The sequence below is a fragment of the Pantherophis guttatus genome, chromosome 11 (assembly GCF_059756535.1).
Source record: "Pantherophis guttatus breed Tessera chromosome 11, ASM5975653v1, whole genome shotgun sequence".
NCBI lineage: Eukaryota > Metazoa > Chordata > Lepidosauria > Squamata > Colubridae > Pantherophis > Pantherophis guttatus.
In genome coordinates, this window is record NC_142073.1 from 8836656 (window position 1) to 8858597 (window position 21942).

General features: G+C 43.8%; 1 protein-coding gene across 2 annotated transcripts in view; it reads left to right on the plus strand.

Moving 5' to 3' along the window:
- Positions 1-21942, plus strand: part of VSTM2B (V-set and transmembrane domain containing 2B) — a 61697-nt gene that overhangs the window by 14222 nt on the left and 25533 nt on the right. For both annotated transcript variants that reach the window (XM_087877020.1, XM_087877021.1), the window contains exons 3-4: positions 1983-2012; positions 8787-9300. In XM_087877020.1, coding sequence (XP_087733146.1) covers positions 1983-2012; positions 8787-9300 — 544 coding nt within the window. The remainder of the gene's footprint in view (positions 1-1982; positions 2013-8786; positions 9301-21942) is intronic.

Here is a 21942-nt window from a genome sequence, read left to right on the forward strand (position 1 = left end):
GGCAACTGCTCTGCACTCAGGAGGCAATCCCATCGTTGGGATATCTCCACTGAGAAAGACCTGTTGCGTTGATGGCGAACCTTTTCAGCACCGAGTGCCCAAACCAGAACGTGCATGCATGTGCGGGCATGTGCGCACGCCAGAGCGCCAGAAATCTGAAGACCAGCTGGCCAGTACATGTATGTCCGTGCCAGCCAACTGGTCTTCAGGTTTCCAGCATGTGCATGCACGCCAGCCAGCTGGTCTGTGCATGGGTTGGAGCACTGGAAACCCAAAGACCAGCTGACCTGCATGTGCATACCTGTTTTTTGGCCTTTTTTTGGCCATTTTCAGGCCATTTTCTGAGCCGCTTTTCAGGCAGCTTTGGGCCAAAAAACAGCCAGAAAACAGCCTGAAAATGGCCCAGAAAACGGCCCAAAAATGACCTGGTTTTTGGCCATTTTCAGGCCAATTTTCGGCTCTCCAGTGCCTGTGAATACCAGCTGGCTGGCAGGCATGTGCGTGCCAGAAACCAGAAAAGTAGCTGGCGATGGCACCTGTGCCCTCAGAGAGGGATCTGTGTGCCACCTCTGGCACGTGTGCCATAGGTTCGCCATCATGGACCTATTAGATTCACATCCTGGGGGGCAGAATCAAGATGGGACCACAAACAGGGCTTTTGCTGGCATGGCTCAACCCAACAGTTGGTTGGCAGAGGAGAAAATAGAGGCCTTGGTGACTGTGATCGATGCCCTGCCCTGCCCTTGTTTTGACATGTGCTACATGCCAAAAGGGATGAGGACCTCCATCAGGTAGTCACAGCAGCCATTTTGACTTTTTTTTTTAACTTTCCTTGCCAGGAGCCTTGGTAGTACAGTGGTCAAAGGCACCCTGTTATTAAGCTGGTTATTAAGACCAGCTACCTGCAATTACTGCAGGTTCGAATCTCACCAAGGCTCAAGGTTGACTCAGCCTTCCATCCTTTCTAAGGTAGGTGAAATGAGGACCCAGTTTGTGGGGGCAATAAGCTGACTTTGTATAAATATACAAAAGAATGAAGGCTATTGTTTAACGCATTGTAAGCCACCTTGAGTCTCTGGAGAAGGGCGGCATATAAATCAATTTTTTTAAAAAAAATGCCCCAAAAGGAAACACCCTTCCAGAGCCTCTGCAACCATCCTTTTCACAATTTGTATTGTGGACGCGGATGCTGCCTTCCCTTCTCTTGAGTCTTTAAAGCTTATTTCGATGGGTTAGCTCGGCGTTTGAAAGAGCCTCTTTTCAATGGCTTTGACAACAGACCTGCAGGGTGGGAAGAAAAAGCTTAAATCACGTATAAAGACATTAAAATGATTGCACGGTAGGAAAATTGATTTTCAAAGCTAATATTTGAATGCCGGGTCTTTCCCCAGCTTCACGCCATTGCAATTTCACATGCCTGTTGGAATTGTATTTGCTTGAAATATAATAAATTAAGTGATTTCTAGTTCTCCTTGCCCTCAGCTGCTGCTTTCTGGTAGCAAAACTATATCTACACTGAGCCACAGTGGCGCAGTGGTGAGAGTGCGGTACTGCAGGCTACTTCTGCTGACTGCTGGCTGCCTGCAATTTGGCAGATCGAATCTCACCAGGCTCAAGATTGACTCAGCTTTCCATCCTTCCGAGGTGGGTAAAATGAGGACCCAGATTGTTGGGGGCAAGAGGCTGACTCTGTAAACCGCTTAGAGAGGGCTATAAAAGCACTGTAAAGCAGTATATAAGTCTAAGTGCTTTTGCTATTGCTACATAACAGGAATCTTCTCAATTCAGCTGTGATTCACCCAGACCATCTACCCAATGAGTTAAGAGTCTACTCCCAACCCAAATAAATTGGCACCACATAAAAGGATTTTGAGAAGTGCTATCCATTCCATCTTTGTGGAGAGGGAAAGAAGCATTGTCCCTGATCTTCAGAAATCTCTTGTTTCATTTTTTTCCCCCTTCCTTTTCTTTTTCTTTTTCAGGCAACCAATAAAGATGCAACTAAGATCAGCGTAAGTACCTATCAAAATGCATGCATGTCTGCATGGGGTTGTTTGTCTGTCTAAAATATTGCAGGGGTCCCTCGAGGTTAGATTTCTACCTGCCCTGAAAACGGACGACGAGGCGCCCAAAGGCAGCAGAAGTCATTGAACATGTTCGGGAAACGAATGCCTTTCTATCAATTCATTCCACGCTCGTTATCAATTAGCAGCGAGGCTTTTATAATTAGCTAATTGCCCTGCTGATAGAGCAGAGTCTGTCTTTGGCATGCAGATACTGTAGGTGACAGTTTGGGAAAGTCCACCTTCCTCCTGAAGTCTGTTGATCTTCAGCTAGTAGAGAGACTAATTTGTCTCGGGGGTTTCTCATCTCCTCAATTTCTAGTCTCATCCCGTAATAGGCAAAGCCAAGAGATCAGGAAGCCACGTCCCCCCCAGGAGATGTTCAAAAGGAGATAAGCCACTGTTGGGAGAAGCCAGGGTAGAAAGCATGGATCTCTTCATTCTCTCTGTTGTGGCCTGCCAGTGGCCAGTGGAGCTGGCAGCAGATTCGGACAGTGAGGAGGTTGGGGAGGAACATGGGCCAGTCCTGGAGTCTGGGGAAGGCTCTGATGAGGGCTCTGCATCGGAGGCAGAGTGGGGGCCAGGGCCATCTGACAGTTATCAGCTGCCTTCAGAGTCAGACATCAGTGGGACAGAAGAACAGCTGGAGCCTGTTCCCAGTATGCGCATGCACAGAGTTGCCAGACGAAGGGAACAGCTAAGGAACAAGGGTCGACTTGGCAGTAAGGCCACAGGTGGACGATGAATGGCCCCTCCCAGAAGGAATAAAAGAGGAGCGAAAGGGGAGGGGAGTTTGCAGGAGACAATTAATTCGCCTAATTGGTTCATGACTCTCTGAGGCTCCTTGCCAAGTTTTGAAAATGTCGGCCTGGCAGCTCTCCAAGCCAGATAAGGTCTGTGACTGCAAATTCACCCTTTGCTGGATGCAAATGAGAAGAATTCACAGTAACTTAATAAAAAGGGGTTTTTGTTGGGATAAGGAGTCTGCTTCGTAGTTTGGGTCAAAACACTCTCTTCCTCTCCATCCAGTAGGAAAAGGGTAGATCATTTTGCCCTAAGCTTACTCTAATGACTTGTGGAGCACTTTTGAAACTGAGCCAAGGACCATCTGAATTTAGACCAAGGGCTTCGTGTAGAGGTAGGGCCACCAGCTGCCTAACTGAAGAACAGATTATATTTATACATTCAGAAGAATTAAAATACTCTCTCCTTTCTAAGCTTGTACCGCTTCGAGGTACAGATGGGAATTCTACCTATTTGGATGAAAATGCTGGGGTTTTGTTTCAATGGCAAAAAAAATATCCTCCCCATTAATGGAGAAAAGAGGACTCCAAGAAACATATGGCCCCACTGTTTTTACTAAAATCCGAAGGCATCTTTTTCATCAGAGTTTTGCTAAGGTTTCATCTTGTACTTAAAGTCTTAAATGATTGGAGAAATGGTAGGACAGATACAGAAGACCGTAGAGCTAAGGTTGAGCCTTTTACTCCCCCAAAACATAATGATCTGTGTAGACTGGAGGGTATAAGTTTAATGGATATTCTTAGTACCTCCATTCTTTCTTTCTTTCTTTCTTTCTTTCTTTCTTTCTTTCTTTCTTTCTTTCTTTCTTTCTTTCTTTTCTTTCTCTCCTTCCTTCCTTCCTTGTATTTACCTTCTTTCCTATCTTCATATTTCCCTCCCTCCCTATCTATCTATCTATCTATCTATCTATCTATCTATCTATCTATCTATCTATCTATCTTTAGATTAGATTAACCGAGTTGGAAGGGACCTTATAGGTCATCTAGTCCAACCCCCCGCCCAAGCAGGAAACCCTACACCATTTCTGACAAATGGCAATCCAATCTCTTCTTGACAGTCTCAAGTGCTGAAGCTCCCACAACTTCCGAAGGCAACTTCTGTTCCATGGGTTGATTGCTCTCGCTGTCAGAAAGTTCCTCCTTATTTCTAGGTTGAATTTCTCCTTGGTCAGTTTCCATCCATTATTCCTTGTCTGACCTTCAGATGCTTTGGAAAATAGCTTGACCCCTTCTTCTCTTTGGCAGCCCCTTAAATATTGGAAGACTGCTATCATGTCTCCCCGGTCCTTCTCTTCACTAGACTAGCCATGCCCAGTTCCTGTAACCATTCTTCATAAGTTTTAGTCTCCAGTCCTATCTATCTATCTATCTATCTATCTATCTATCTATCTATCTATCTATCTATCCAGTATCTATCATCTATCATCCATCATCTATCTATCTATCTATCTATCTATCTATCTATCTATCTATCTATCTATCTATCTATCTATCCAGTATCTATCATCCATCTATCATCCATCATCTATCTATCTATTTATCTATCTATCTATCCTTCTTTCTTTCTTTCTTTCTTTCTATTTCCCTTCCCTCGTTTTCTTCCTTCCTTTTCTTTTCTTTCTCTCTCACTCTCTCGCATGACAGCTAAATAATTCAGATGCTGTAATGAATGCCAACTTTAAATTTGTGTTGTGTGTCATTCTGGTTTCCAAACTGCTTTCTCTTCTTCTATCAAAAGGATCACATACTCTTTTGGGCCTGCTGAGTGAGCTGGCATGAGTTTGTCCTGTTGCTGATTGCACCTTAGACTTCAGGGACTAATCCATCATTCACCCACCTCTGTCAAGTTCATTTAGACTATATTACAACGGAACTACGCTTGTTGATTTGAAACACCTTTCTGTTATATATATATATTGCACTATTCTTTGTCCCTACTTTAAGATGCAGCTTAGTCATGCTAGCTAAACCCTGCCAGGCCCTGCTTTTGAAGTTACGAGCTATTCAAATACAGGAATAATAATAATAATAATAATAATAATAATAATAATAATAATAATAATAATACCCTCAAAAAATTGAGGTGTGCCATTTTTTTCATCTGAAGACAACAGAAACAACGTAAGATCCAGGTTTTAAGTGGAGAGCAGCTAGACAAAAACTAGATTTTATTTTACATTTACATTTCATTAAATTAACAGAATGCGGTTGATACGTTATACGTTGAATAGGGTGAAGACTTGAATTGGTCTCTTCTAGCTGTGTGATGCTATAATTCTGTGGATTCCCCCCAAGGCATTTCAATGTTTCCTTTCTTTTGTTCTTTTTCTTTCCACCTCTTTCTCCTTTTCTTTTTTTTTTCCCCTTTCTTTCTTTCTTGGAGGGGGAAAAAAAAGGAGAAATCTTGGGCCGGCTGAGATTTTTTTTTTTTTTTGGTGAGCTTTTGCAGAGAGGATTAAATGCAGACACTGTATTGATACTTTATTGAGGAGAAACGAGCCCTGGGTTTAGTCTGGAGAACAGAAAGCACAGAATGAGTGTCTGGATGTGATTGGATCCTTTTCTTTCTGTAAAAGGATGAAGACAGGATTTAAAAAAGCCCCAGCACGTTGGGGGTTGATATTTTGACAGGTGATATATTTTAAATGCATTGTTGCTGGAAAGGGGAATGGCGAGGATTAACGACCCCGGCTGTTGACTGTAGTAGAGAGATGCATTTAATTAAGGGAAGAAGGAAATGGAATTAGTAGCTGATTTTGGAGGAGAGAACCCAGTGCTTTAGAAATAGTCAATGTGGGGCTGGAGAAATAGAAATGGACATAAGCAAAGACTAACAATGGCGATGCATTTCATTCGGGAGAAGGGCAATTCAATTTGGAAGATGAAGAGCACCCTCAAAAGGTATCTTTATGTTAGCTTAAACTAGATGAATCAAAGAACGGTTTGATTTTTTCAAGGCATGGAGGTTTTTTTTAGTAACCCCATCGTGAATATTGCTCGGGTTTTTTTGGTCTCTGTAAATAAACCAATCTTTGCCATTTTCGAATCTTGATTTGTGCTTTAAGGCAAGGTGGGAATGTGTTTGTCCTCTGTTTCATAAATCACAGTAAAACAAGCCGGGGCTTAAGCATAATATGTCAACCTAAAATGTAACAAAAGAGAAGAAGTAAGGTTCAAGCTCCTTGAGAAATTGCCCCTTCTGCCTTGGAAGTCCTGATTCAGGTTCTTTCCTGTACTGGGAACATTTACGGTCATGTGAGAGGGAGATAAAAAGAGCTTTTGCACTTAATTGGGGGCATTTTTGTGTGGAATGCATTAGAGCTTTTCAACTTTTCTGACACTAAAACAGATTCTGAGATGGCAACGTTATTTGTTATAGCTTTCAGTGAAATTCAGGTTAGTGCTACAAATCCTTCTCTGGTTTATCCATCCATAAAGAAAATAGAATAGAATAGAATAGAATAGAATAGAATAGAATAGAATAGAATAGAATAGAATAGAATAGAATAGAATAGAATAGAATAGAATAGAATAGAATAGAATAGAATAGAATAGAACAGGAGAGAGAAGAATAGGATAGGATAGGATAGGATAGGATAGGATAGGATAGGATAGGATAGGATAGGATAGGGATAGGGTGGAGTGGAGTGGAGTGGAGTGGAGTGGAGTGGAGTGGAGTGGAGTGGAGTGGAGAGTGGAATGGAATGGCATGGCATGGCATAGCATAGCATAGCATAGCATAGCATAGCATAGCATAGCATAGCATAGCATAGCATAGCAGAGGTGAGGTGAGGTGAGGTGAGGTGAGGTGAGGTGAGATGGAAGGGACCTTGGAGGTCTTCTAGTCCAACCCCCTGCTTAGGCAGGAAACCCTACACCACTTCAGACAAATGGTTATCCAACATCTTCTTAAAAACTTCCAGTGTTGGAGCATTCACAACTTCTGGAGGCAAGTTCTTCCATTGATTCATTGTTCTGTCAGGAAATTTAGATCTTCCTCCACTAAAAGCCAACCTCCTTCAAACCATAATCATTTGCTGTGGTCAGGAGGAGGAGGAGGAAGAGGCTTTAAAACTGAGGAGCAGATATGAATGACCTATGAAGATGGAAACGTTTAAGCAAAAAATCCCTAATTTCGTAGAAAGGATGGCAAAGTTTTCAACCAGGTTTCCTGGAGAGCATCATACACTGAATTGGAGCGTGTGTGCAAAATGCCAGAAAGGCTATGATAACGTGATTTGAGATGCACTGCTAGAAGCCATCTTATTTTCAAACCATGTGATGACAGGATGTGGATCAGAGGATGGATTTTGCAGAGAGATTTATCGTATCCCTCCATAAAAAGGCTGGGAATTTGAGAATTAAGAGCGCCGATAAAACGAGAAGGCAAGAGGGTGGCAATAGAAAGAAGCATTATGGAAGTGCTGCTTGTGTAAAAATCTGCGATATTAGCAAGACTAACTTTATTTCTTGCTACCTCTCCCAGCCCTTGAGACCATCCTACTGTATGATTAGTAGATCTTTGGTCCATGAAATGGACTTTGAATTGCACAACATGTTGCCTGACTGCTTAATTGTCTCGCCTCATTAAATCTTCTTTAGATTTGACTGCACAGAGCAATTTATAACTAAGAGAAAGCTATGGAGAAATAAGGCCATCTCACCCTCTCAAACCACAAAAATAGAACTGCGTACTAGGACAAACGCATTGTGGGATCAGCTTCAAAAAAGGAGGCAGGGTCACAGCACAGAAGAGGAAGAGCCAGTGATGACTTGATACACAATGTCATGCCTGGGAGATTCCATGGGAGTTCTGGCTGTGGAGACAGAAGGTCCAATGCTCAACGCAATGATAGCTTCAAAAAGATCTAATAACCCATGGAAGATCAGCAGTCAGAAGCCCATCAGTGTGGTTCCCACTAGAGTGCCTTGGACTCAATGATCCATAAGCCCCAATCGGTGTTCCTGCCTACTGGAAAAAAAAACAACAACATTGCACAGTTCAAAATATCTGGAGGGTGCTGGATGGAGGAGGGCTACTAGGGAAGGGAGCTCATGGTTTGTAGAACTGTATCGTGTAGGTATGGAATGAGTTGGCTGCTTCTGTCCTCCTCTTTCCATGTTGCATGTTGCTCTGATGGGAAAGTGATCTTACTGTCCGCAACCTTCAGGCTTCCTGAGGCTTTGTTCTGCCTAAAGAAAGAGTATTTATCTGCTGTCTACTAGGAAGCAAATCCCCTTGAGTTCAAGCAGGAATAGGGAGAGCACCTTTGGGCATTAGGTGTGATGAACATCAATAGGTCTTGCTTTGCCTCCTGTGATTTCCCCTTGGCTTAATGGTGGAGACTCTAGAGAGGACGAGAGTCACCTGAGACCCTCCCTCTTATGTCACCACTGTTGCTCCCTTTCCTCTTTCCTAATTTGTCCTTCTGGGTCTAGAAACCCAACAGGGAGAGCGTAGAAAATCTCCAAGGGTTAGAACACAGAGCCTTGGTAGTACAGTGGTCTAAAGCACCCCTGTTATTAAGACCAGCTGCCTGCAATTACTGCAGGTTCGAATCTCGCCAAGGCTCAAGGTTGACTCAGCCTTCCATCCTTTCTAAGGTGGGTAAATTGAGGACCCAGCTTGTGGGGGCAATAAACTGACTTTGTATAAATATACAAAAAGGATGAAGGCTATTGCTTAGCGCATTGTAAGCCGCCCTGAGTCTCCGGAGAAGGGCGGCATATAAATCAAATTTAAAAAAAACAAAAACAAAAACCCCAAGGCTTTACTGCCGTCTGATCGCCGCAGAGACCTCACCATGCTCGGTTACCCTTCCGCCCCAACGACCCCCACAGCGGACCCCCACCCCGCCTCAATAACCTCTTCTCTCTCTCTCTCTCTCTCTCTCTCTCTCTCTCTCTCTCCTCTTTCCAGACGGTGCGCGTCCAGGGCAATGACATTTCGCACCGGCTGCGGCTGTCGGGGGTCCGGCGGCAGGACGAGGGCATCTACGAGTGCCGGGTGTCGGACTACGGCGACGAAGACACGCAGGAGCATAAAGCCCAGGCGGCGTTGCGGGTCCTGCCGCGTTTCTCGCCTCCCGACGTGCAGGCGGCCGAAGCCGTCTCGCACATCCAGAGCAGCGGCCCGCGGAGAAGCAGCCCGCCCGGGCGAGCCACGGCCGAGCCCGGTTTGGGAGACAAGCGCCTCCTACCGGCGCAGGGTGAAACTGCCGCTGCGGCCGCCGCTTCCTCCTCCCTCTCTTCCTCCTCCTCCTCCTCCTCTTCTTCTTCTTCTTCATCCTCGGCGTCTTCAGCGTCCGCCGCCTCCGCCTCTTCCTCTTCTTCCAGCCCCGCCACCGTAGCGGCGGCGGCGGCGGCGGCGGCAGCCTCGTCGGCCTCTCCTCGGCCAGCCTCCGCGATCGTCCTCCCGCAGCAGCGAGGATCAGGTAGGTGGAGCCGCAGCGACACCCGGCGGCGCGTGGCGGAAGCGCAGGGGAGCTGTCCGTGGTGCTGAGCGCCGGCTTGATTGGGCGGCCCCGTAAGACGCGTCCAGACGCACCTTGCTCTGGCTTGTTCAGCCGGAAGACTCGCTCCTTTGATGCTCGGTTGGAGTTCTACTTGAGCTCGTCTTTTTGTGACCCGTACAATCCTCCTTTGATGGTTCAGATGAACAGCCCTCTTGTTTTTATTTGGGATGCTCTTCTATCAAAGCACAGGGCAGGATGTGGGTTGGCTTTGCCCGCCACTTTAGGAAATGGTTTGGTTTTTTTTAAATTTGATTTATATGCCGCCCTTCTCCGAAGACTCAGGGCGGCTTACAATGTGCTCAGCAATAGCCTTCATCCTTTTGTATATTTATACAAAGTCAGCTTATTGCCCCCACAAACTGGGTCCTCATTTCACCTACCTTAGAAAGGATGGAAGGCTGAGTCAACCTTGAGCCTTGGCGAGATTCGAACCTGCAGTAATTGCAGGCAGCTGGTCTTAATAACCAGCTTAATAACAGGGTGCCTTAAACCCCTGTACTACCAAGGCTCTTGGGTTAAGCTGGGAAGAAAGCAATTGACCCAAAGGTCTATGGAGATTCTCAGTCATCCGGGACATGGTTGTCCCAAAGGTGTTTTTTCAAGAGGCAACTGGACTTTCTGGTTTTTCTTTGAAGACGTTTCACTTCTCATCCAAGAAGTTTCCTCAGCTCCTTCTATTCCTCACCATCCCGTCAGAGGTGAAGAAGCTTCTTGGATGAGAATAGCAATAATCAACCTTGAGCCGGTGGGACTTGAACTGCTGAACTGCTGAACTGTTGGCAATCAGCAGTCAGAAGAAGAAGCCTGCAGTAGCCTGCAGTACTGCACTCTAACCACCATGCACCATGCTTTGAAGCAAAACATCTTCAAAGAAAAATGAAAGTCCAGTTGCCTCTTGAAAAAGGGCCTTTGGTACAATTGACCCAAAGTTGTCCTCTGAGTTTGGGTGGATTTGGGTGGAAGCTGGGTCTTCCATTCCAACATTGTATAACCATAGGTCACTTTGGCTCTCAGTATGAACTCAATATATTTTCCCAATAGCTTTCCGTTCAAATAGGAAGCCTTAAATAATTATCAATGCATGCTTACTACCCCAGGTTGCCTTGCACTAAATTTCAAAGAATTTAGCCTGATGAAGATAAAAAGTATTTAAACTGAAAAGGACAAAAATTGGGCACGGCTTGTGATACATTGTGTTTGAGTCATGTCCAGAAATGTTCTTTTTGAGGAGGGATGGAAATGGTTCTTTGAAGGATGAAAATATTTCTGTGATTGGATGGTGTTTTAAGACTTCGAATATATTTCTTTCAATGAAGCTCTTACCCTATGAATATTGCCGTAGAAAACCTCTTAGTTGATCCAAGAGAAAGCTTTGTATTTCTCACAGCTGGATAGTAAGTGAATGTAATGCTTTAAAAGGTCAGCTGAGTACTTGCCTCCCTAGGACTCACTATAGAAACAATATAGACTCATTGTACAAAGAAAACTATATTACAAATTATTATATAAAGCATTTCCCCGAAGCACTAATGTAGCATTAACCAGTAATGGTAATAATAGCAGAGAAGCCACTTGGTTCTTTCATAGAACTTATTGTAACAGTTCTCTGGATTTATTTTCAAATATCAGCAAGATTATAATTACAGGACATCACTCTATTTGAATGTATATTCATGCAATTCCTCAGTCTTCCCCTTCCATATTTATAATACAGGTAGTCCTCAACTTACAACAATCCATGTTGCTAAGTTGACAACTTGCAGTGATTCACTTTAACAATTCTGGCAAGAAAAGTCATAACATGGAGCAAAACTCACTTAACAGAAATGTTGGGCTCAGTTGTGGTCAGAAGTCGAGGACTGCCTGTCTGTATATATTATAATGAGTAATGTTATATTTTAGGCCCACTGCAAATATTGCGAGGAGGAAAATGTCCTCTTGTGAAGGCATTCAAGAGCCATGGTGGCGCAGTGGTTAGAATGCAGTATTGCAGGCTCATTCTGCCGAATGCCAGCAGTTCGATCCTGACTGGCTCAAGGTTGACTCAGCCTTCCATCCTTCCGAGGTTGGTAAAATGAGGACCCAGATTTTGGGGGCAAGATGCTGATTCTGTAAACTGCTTAGAGAAGGCTATAAAGTACTGTGAAGCGGTATATAAGTCTAAGTGCTATTGCTATTACTATTCATTTAACTGTGCTTCTCGTGATCAGCATGTTTTATTTAAGGAAATAAGTTCAATCAGTCTTCAAAGAGGAGCGATTATTTATTTTGAAGTATGATTAGGATTAGAATGTACAGTTTAGACTGGGATTTCAGAATAATAGAAGGGAAATAGGCAGAAGGTAGAAATGTTAAGAAAAGAAAACATTCTTATCCGTGACTGTGTTGGATCCATATCCTTAGCTTTTTTTTTTTAATTTGATTTATATGCCGCCCTTCTCCGGAGACTTAGGGCGGCTTACAATGCGTTAAGCAATAGCCTTCATACTTTTGTATATTTATACAAAGTCAGCTTATTGCCCCCACAAACTGGGTCCTCAATTTACCTACCTTAGAAAGGATGGAAGGCTGAGTCAGCCTTGAGCCTGGTGAGATTCGAACTTGCAGTAATTGCAGACAGCTGGTGTCAATCACAATGCTATCAGTCTGCTGAGCCACCAGGCAGCTTATATGCTCTAAAAGTCAAAAGTGAGATTTGTAAGTATCAGATTATCTCTTCATTTCCCTCACTAGATGGATGTAATGTATATACTACTAAAACTTCTTGTGCCTGTTTGATTATTTGTAATCTTCAACTGGTGAAACAGTGCATCATAGGGTAGCAAATCTTGAAACAACATGCCTCAATGGGCCTAACTTACAGAATGCAACCAAAATCAAAGTTGGCAGTAAGGACTGGAAATAGCAATCGCATGACTGTGGCTGCCACCCTGAAGCCATCACACTTCTAGTGGGATAGAAATTTAGAAAAGTTGTGGATGGCTTCGGTGGACAGCCAGAGCCACAGCGGATTGTCATTTCCAATGCTTGCTGCCAACTTGCCGCAAGGGAAGTCAATGGGGAAGCCAGCAGGAAATTGGAAGCTGCTTCCATTCCCACTGCTTTTTTTGCCTGACCTTGGTCATCTACTTAGGTATGGAAATATCTCTGAAACTATGATCCAGTGCAGTGGTGGAATTCAAATTTTTTACTACCGGTTTTGTGGGCGTGGCTTGGTTGGGCGTGGAGTGGCTTGTGGGCATGGCTTGGTGGGCATGGCAGGGGAAGGATACTGCAAAATGTCCAGTCCCATCCCACTCCAGGGGAATGATACTACAAAATCCCCATTCCCTCCCCACTCCTGGGGGAAGGATACTGCAAAATCTCCATTCCCACCCCACTCCAGGGGAAGGATACTGAAAAATCTCCATTCCCACCCCACTCCAGGGGGAAGGATACCGCAAAATTTCCATTCCCAACCCACTCCTGGGGGGAGGATATTGCAAAATCTCCATTCCCAACCCACTCCTGGGGGAAGGATATTGCAAAATCTCCATTCCCTCCCCACTCCTGGAGGAAGGATACTGCAAAACCTCCATTCCCACCCCACCCCACTCTGGGGCCAGCCAGAGGTGGCATTTGCCGGTTCTCCAAACTACTCAAAATTTCCACTACCGGTTCTCCAGAACCTGTCAGAACCTGCTGGATTTCACCCCTGATCCAGTGGATCATGCGTTATCTAGTGGTTTATAAAGGTGTCCGTTTTGTAATAGGTAGCAAGTCCTAAGAATGGAACCCACAGTCTGGGTCAGCACAAAGTGTGTAGAAGCAGAGATGGACCTTCATCTTGCAATCGAAAAACACATCTTTTTTGGGGTGGGAGGAGGAAGTTTGGAAGATAATGGTCTATACACCATAACTTACTAAGGCTTTCATGGCTTAGGCCTTTAGGACAGTTGCTCCAGATCGAATCTACCCACCCAAAAGCAATTTAGTTGGAAGAGGGTGCCATGCATACCCACTCCCTGAGAAATCATATGTCAGGTATGAAAGTCCAGATCCACACATGAAGTTCAATTAAACTGATGTATTGCTGTAGCCTATGCACAAAAGTATTCTCAACAGTCAGCATCTGGCGAGAGTTAGATAAGGGTCAACGGCACTCAAGGATTGTTGGCTTTAGTTTGTTGTGGCTACATAGGGATTCTAGGCTGATTCCTCTTTTCACCCTGCCCCCAGGTTCTGCCACCCCTTCTCCCACCTCATGAGAGTACAGTAGTGGCCAAAATTGTGGAAACCTTTTGGGAAAAGTGTATTTTTGATGGCTAATAACACCACTTTTTTTTGGGAGTTTCAAGATAATTCTATTCCATTGCTGGAATGGCCTGGGAATAGCCCAGACCTTCACCCAATTAAAAATCTATGGAGCCAATTAAAGAAACTTGTTAGTCAGAAGCGATCCAACAATAAAACCTGGTTAATAGAAGCAATCATTCAATCTTGGTTTCACATTAGAACAGCTGCAGAACTAAAAGACTTGGTTCACTCCATGGGAAGATATTGTAAGGCCATAATTCATGCTAAGTATTAACTGACATGGTGATAATTTTTGTACATCTTATTTTTTCTATGGTGATAATTTTTGTATATCTCGTTTATTCTAATGGTGATAATTTTTGTACATGTTATTTTTTCTATGGTGATAATTTTTGTATATCTTGTTTATTCTATGGTGATAATTTTTGTATATCTCGTTTTTTCTATGTGTTTCATTTTTCTTCTTTATACTGTAACTGCTGTTCTAATAGCAAATCCTTCATAAAAGTTATTGCATTACATTCTTGATTAAATTATCTTTCCATTGATATATAATTTTATGGTACTACTCCCCAAAAAAAGCGGTGTTATTAGCTAGTTTTAGAAAATACACTTTTCCCAAAATGCTTCCACAATTTTGGCTGCTATTGTAGGATAGCAAGAGCATAGCTCCCTTTCTTTGCAATGCTCAGCCTTCCCAAGTCTAAATGAGCCCACCATTTTATCATTCCAAAAAAGAATGTGGTAGCTGTTCTATTTTGCAAATACAGTAAATGTGATGTGTTGTTTTTTTTTTATCTGGCCCTCTGACCTGTATTTATTTAGAATATCGTAAGCCACCTAGAATCTAGTAAGTAGTGTATAACGAGGCTGGTTGCAAATAAATAAATCTGTAAAATAAAAGTAAACAATTAGAAACACCTTCCACACACACACACACACACACACACACACACACACACAAAAGCTTACATTTTTGGCAGTCTAGCTTAACCTGGGGATGCCAAGTATTAAAGTTGAAGTTTTTAATATCCAAAGTAAAAGTGTTTTTTTTTTCCTTTATGGTTTTTCTCCTCTGCTTTTTTTATTTTTCCATCCAATTTCCAAGTCATCCATTTCCCAAGACAGAACTGCTGTTCCAATACTATGAGGGATGGATATGCATGACTGGCAATTCTGGAAGATGTTTCTATCAAATAGAAATACAGTGAGCACTTGAAAAATAGGAACCACGCACAGAATATGAGAGCGAGTTGTGGTGGAAGAGCGGAAGTAGGATTTTTCAGTAACTTGACAGACTGCTGACACAACCATAAATATAATACCTCCATTGGAAAAAATATTTATAAAAATTGAAATAGAATCCTCAATATATTGTAGGTGTCATCACAGGCACCACAATACGATTGCCAGAATGATCTAGATTTAATCATTTGCAGCTTGATGCATATGGCATACGGAACATTGTTCCTATCAATTGCATAATAATGTTATGACAGGCATGGTGTCAATTGCCTCCTCTGGAAGTATCCTTGCTTTCCAGGATCAAATATTAGAATGACAGAATAACAGGGGTGGAAGGGACCTTGGAGGTCTACTAGTCCAACCCCCTGCTCAAGCAGGAAACCCTATACCAATTCAGACAAATGGTTGTCCAATTTCTTCTTGAAAATTTCCAGTGATGGAGCATCTCACAACTTCTGGAGGCAAGTCGTTTCACTGGTTAATTGTTCTCACTGTCAGGAAATTTCTCCTTAGTTCTAGGTTGCTTCTCTCCTTGATTAGTTTCCACCCATTGCTTCTTGTCCTGCCTTCAGGTGCTTTGCAGAATAGCTTGACTCCCTCTTCTTTGGGGCAGCCCCTGAGATATTGGAAGACTGCTGTCATGTCTCCCCAGTCCTTCTTTTCATTAAACTAGACATACCCAGTTCCTGTAACTGTTCTTCATATGTTTTAGCCTCCAGTCCCCTAATCGTCTTTGTTGCTCTTCTCTGCACTCTTTCTAGTCTCCACATCTTTTTTACATCGTGGCGACCAAAACTGGATGCAGTATTACAAGTGTGGCCTTACCAAGGCCTTATAAAGTGGTATTAACACTTCACGTGATCTTGATTCTATCCCTCTGTTTATGCAGCCTAGAACTGTGTTGGCTTTTTTGGCAGCTGCTGCACACTGCTGGCTCATATCTAAATGGTTGTCCACTAGGACTCCGAGATCCGTCTCACAGTTACTACTATTGAGCAAGGTACCACATATAATGTACCTGTGCAGCCTCTTATATTCTAGATGAGTTTCAAGAAACTCTTTGAAGGCAGGATCCAGGGACTTTTGGATGCTTTGGTTCAGCCTCCAGATGTTCAGTATGGCACATGAAGATTCCGACTCAGCTGGCAGCCAAGAATTGTTTGTCTGCTAGGAAAGTTTTTGATTCACCTAGAAAGGTCTTGATTCACCTGCAGCCCTTTTGGCTAGATAATTTCTGATGGCTTCTGGATGGAGCTGAAGAGGTGCCTTCTGAAGACGTAGCATAAATACCTACCGTTCATAGCAGATGGTGCAATACAGGGCCTTGAGATTTCACTGGTGCATCTTGATTACCTTGTTTCTGACTTTTTGTTCCCAAATTCTGAAGCCATGCTTCTTACTTAGAAAATGTATCCACCAGCTGTTTCTTAAACTGTAATTAGGAAGTCTCTGATGGCTGTTTATTCCACAACAGTGGAAAGTCCCAAAGAAAACAAACCCCATATTGGCTGTTGATATTAGTCCTAGCCACGATAAGGCATGCAGAAGATGCCTTCTGGAAAATCTGAAAGCACAGGGTGAAGAACAATTGATCCTAGAAGTAACCTGGGTTCAAACTCTATGCAAAAAAAAAGATGCTGAGACCATTAAAAGTGTACAGAAAAGAGCAACAAAGATGATAAAGAGGATGAAGGCTAAATCGTATCATGAATGGTTGAGAAAACCAGATGGGTCTAGCCCAGTGATGGCGAACCTTTTCAGCACCGAGTGCCAAAAAGGGAGCGCACACGCATATCTGGGCCACAACCCGGAAGAGGAGCTGCCCAGGGCGAATGCGCGTGCCTGAAAATGAACTTCCTGTTTCAGCTACTGAACTTCCGGTTTCAGCCAGCTACTCTTCTGTGTTTCTGGCATGCATGTGCATGCTGGCACATATGCTCACGCAGGAAAATGGAAGACCAGCTCTTCCAGTCTCCGCCACTGCCGCATGCAAAAAGGCCAGCTGATTGTCGTGTGCACATGCGCACCAGAAACCCGGAAGAGGAACAGGCAACGCTGCACGTGCCAGGCGACATGGCTCCACGTGCCACTTCGGGCACACATGCCATAGGTTCGCCATCATGTGTCTAGCCTATTGAAGAAAAGGGTCAGGGCTGACAAGATAGCAGCTTTCCAGGACTTGAGGGGCTGTCACGAAGAAGAGGGGACTGACTTATTCTCCAAAGCACCAGAGGGAAAGACAAGAATTCACAGGTGGACGATCATTAAAGACAGACCCAACCTGAAGGATTTTCTGACTGTGAGAACACTTAATCAATGGAAAGCTTGTCCCCTGGAGTTGTGGGTGCTTCATCACTGGAGGCTTTCAAGAAACCAGACAACCATTTGACTGTGATGGTATAAGGCAGAGGTGTCCAACTCAAGGCCCACCGACCAGATGTGGCCCATGGAGTGCTTAGATCTGGTCCTTGGGGCCACCCTGGAAACAGCAAAGGACCGGCCCGCGGTGCCTCTGCCAGTGAAAATAGAGCTCCCATTTTCGCTGGGCAGAGGAGAGCAGGAGGCCATCGCAGCCAAAAACGGGGCCCAGGGGAGCCACACGCATCCCCTACCACCTGCAGCTCCGTTTTCGCTGGCAGAGGGCTAGCAAAACAAACTAAAAACAAATCAAAAGGAGAAATGCTTCCCCTTTTGCAAGAAGGGACAGGAAAGGAGAAAGGGAAAGAGGAAAGACAAAGAAAAAGATGGGAAGATGGGAAGAGAGCAAGGAAGGAAAAATAAGGAAAGAGGGGAAGGAAGGAAGGAAGGAAGGAAGGAAGGAAGGAAGGAAGGAAGGAAGGAAGGAAGGAAGGAAGGAAGGAGGTTATAACGAGAATGAGGGAGGGTCAGAGGGAAGTCCTTCCTTATCACTCAGCCACCACAGGGCCCCTGACGTCAAACTGACCACACCCATCCTACCCCACACCTACCCCAGCCACACTCACCCCAGCCCCCTGAGGTCAAACACAACCCCGGTGAGGCCCTCAATGAGATGGAGTTTGACACCCCTGGTATAAGGTCTAAGAGCCGAGGTGGCGCAGTGGTTAGAGTGCAGTACTGCAGCTACTTCAGCTGACTGCTAGTTCAGCAGATCAGCGGATCAAATCTCACCGGCTCAAGGTTGATTCAGCCTTCCATCCTTCCGAGGTGGGTAAAATGAGGACCCAGATTGTTGGGGGCAATATGCTATTTAGTATACTGTCTTTGGTGTAAGCTGCCCAGAGTCCTCGGAGAATGGGCGGCATAGAAATATGAATAATAAAATAAATATAATAAAAAAGTCTCCTGCCTTGAGCAGGGGTTTGGATTACAAGACCTTCTTTTTTTTTTTTTTTTTTTAAATTTGATTTATATGCCGCCCTTCTCCGAAGACTCAGGGCGGCTTACAATGTGCTCAGCAATAGCCTTCATCCTTTTGTATATTTATACAAAGTCAGCTTATTGCCCCCACAAACTGGGTCCTCATTTCACCTACCTTAGAAAGGATGGAAGGCTGAGTCAACCTTGAGCCTTGGCGAGATTCGAACCCTGCAGTAATTGCAGGCAGCTGGTCTTAATAACCAGCTTAATAACAGGGTGCCTTAAACCCCTGTACTACCAAGGCTCTTCTATGTCCCTTCCAGCCCCGTGATTCTAAATTCTGTGTTTCAGAAAGCAAGCAACCATTTCCAGCCCAGAGATTATTAGGCAGGACCCAGAAGTAACATTGACAGCCTGCCTTGCCTTACATACATTATGTATGCAAAACATACATTACTTTTCACGAGCAAGAGGAATCATCTTGAAGTCACAGTGACTATTTTGCCTTGCTTGTATCCTCCTTCGGCTATTTCCCCACGAAATGTACCTTAATTGGAGTACTTCTTAACAGGGTGGGTCATTATAAGCTTTCAGTAAATTATTAAAGGGCTGATAATAACAGTAAACTCCATCTTCCTCCACAACTGATTAATTTATGCAGAGTGCTTGTGGGTTACATATATAGGACATGTGCCTTAATGAAACAGCCAAATTGTAATCGGCGGAGAGCCATGTTAACCGTTAATAGATGGGCACAAACATTTGCAGCAAAAATAGCAAGTGAGGGTAATATTTTCTGCCCAGATAATTTCATTTTAGCTAATGTATCCGTTGCACTGTTTTCTATCTCTGGTGGGTTTTATGTCTGGGGGGGAAAAAGGACACAGTATTAATACAAAGTCTGGGTTGGGCCAAAACTGAAGCCACCAATGGCAGATAAGATATTTGGGACCCAAAGCACATCACCTGCAAGAGGTGAAGGTACCTTAGATGAGATATTAAGTTCCATTGTGATGTACAGGTAGTCCTCGGCTTACGTCCACAATAGAGTCCAAAAATTATGTTGCTAAAGCAGGACGTTTGTTAAGTGCGTTTTGCCCCGTTTTACGACCTTTCTTGCCACGCTTGTTAAGCGAATGACTACAGTTTGTTAAGTTAGTAACACAGCTGTTAAATGAATCTGACTTTCCCATTGAATCTGCTTGTCAGAAGGTCAGAAAAGGGAATCACATGATCCCGGGATATTTCAACCGTCATAAATATGAGTTATTTGTCAAATTTTGACCACGTGGGGAGGCTACCACGATTCTTAAGTGTGAAAACTGATCACGAGGCCACTTTTTTCAGTGTTGTTGTAACTTCGAACTGTCACTAAACGAACTTGAGTTGTAAGTTGAGGACTTTCTGTAACTGACCTCAAGCTGCTTTTGAAAGCAGCCTGACCTAGAGATCTTTGTTTGGTAATGGTCTTGAAGGTCCATCATAAACGCTACTCTGATGTAAATCTAAGAAATAAAAGGTGACGAAGTGGTGGCTCAGAGCAAGAAGGGTTTTCATGGGACTGCCTGAAAGAAGAGGGAGTCAAGTTATTCTCCAAAGCACCTGAGGGCAGGACAAGAAGCGATGGGTGGAAGCTAATCAAGGAGAAAAGCAACTTAGAACCAAGGAGAAATTTTCCTGATAGTGAGAATAATTAATCAGTGGAATAACTTGCCTTCAGAAGTTGTAAATGCTCCAACACTGGAAGTTTTTAAGAAGATATTGGACAACCATTTGTCTGAAGTGATGTAGGGTTTCCTGTCTAAGCAGGGGGTTGGACTAGAAGACCTCCAAGGTCCCTTCCAACTCTTCTATTCTATTTACTCTACCCTACCCTACCCTACCCTACCCTACCCTACCCTACCCTACCCTACTCCATTCCATTCCATTCCATTCCATTCCATTCATTCTATTCTATTCTGTTCTGTTCTGTTCTGTTCTGTTCTGTTCTGTTCTGTTCTGTTCTGTTCTATTCTATTCTATTCAGCAAATCTATATATCCCATGATAATGTTGCAGGATTCAATCTGGGTCAGTCACCGGGATCAGAGGTTTAGTCTTCTGAGCTTTCAGACTTGTGCTTCCCAGCCTCAGGGAACTTCCCTCTACCAGAATGTGTGCTTTGGGCTATTCTATGCATAGAACCCCAATCAACGACTAAAAAGCCACATTCAACGAGGCACCGTATAAATACCACACACAGAATATACCCCAAATCATACACTCTGCTAGAGAGAAGTTCCCCAAGGATGAGATGCAGCATACGTCCGAAATATTGAAAGACCAAAACTCTGGTCCCGGTGACTGACCCAGATTGGATCCTGCAAGAAGGATTTTACTTCAAATGTCTGTTTAATCATGAAGCATCCTGAATATCTTTGATTCGGTAGCTATTTGTCATGATTTGAAAGGATAGTTCATCAGGACAGCAATTAGAATATAATTATCTCTTCAGAGATATGCATGAGTCAGTGTAATATCATTATTTCTGGAAGAGCCTGCATTTCCAGAAACTCTTCAGCTTATGATACATTAGCATCATTTGGTACACATATTGTTTCTTTGGTAAATGCTAAAGTGCAGTGAGCACCTCTGGAATTATTTGATTTAGCAAATAGATCTATCTATCCCTTTTTCCCCCTGGGGTTAGTAGAATATATGCAGTTGGCAGCGAGTCCATGAATAATGTATTTAGAAGGCAGTTGCACAATAAATATATGCCCAGAATTCAATTCATTAAATGTTTTAATGCATTTATCCAAGATGGGTTTCATTACCTAGATTCAACCCAGCTTTTATTACTTGTATGGATTTCGAAAAGAAAATATTTACTACCCTTTAAATAGGAAGCACTGATTGATGGCATAAATGTATCCCTGGAATCTACTGGTTTTTTTTTTAAAAGAGCAACCATTGAATGCAGGGATGAGATTCAAAAATTTTAGCAACCGGTTGCTGGGTGGGCGTGGCCATGCTGGGTGTGGTCTATTCAGCCTCCTGCACCACGGTGGGGGGGGCAGCATTTTCGCCCTCCCTAAACTCCAGAGTTTAGTTTATTTGATTTGTTTATTTGATTTGTTTATTTGATTTGTATTTGATTTGTATACCGCCCTACTCCCGAAGGACTCAGGGCGGTGAACAGCCAACAATAAAATACATAGATACACAAAATTTAAAAACCAGATAAAATCAAATTAAATCATTTTGGCCCAGACAGATTAAAACACCCCAATAATTTAAAAACAGATTAAAATTTAGATATTTAAAAAGGGAAGCTCCAGAGGTTTTTCTCGAGCCTCCAGGAGGGTGAAAATGGCCACCCCAGGCTCTGGAGGCCCTCTGGAGGCCAGAAACGGGCCTGTTTCCAGACTTCTGGGAGGCCCTCCCAGAGCCTCCGTGTGGGCCCTGCACTTACCTGGCATCCAAAACGGGCTGCGTGGAGACTCCAGGGAGAGGTGGGGCGGGGTGGGCAGCAGTGGTAGGTTGCTCCCGGTTCTGTCCAGTTCTTTAGAACTGGTAGTAAAAGCAGCGGGAGGCTCCACCCACCCACCCAGATATCATAATTGACAATCTGCGCACGCACGCTCCCGTTGCGAACCAGTAGTAAAGATAAGTAGAACCCACCCCTGGTGGGCAGGGACAA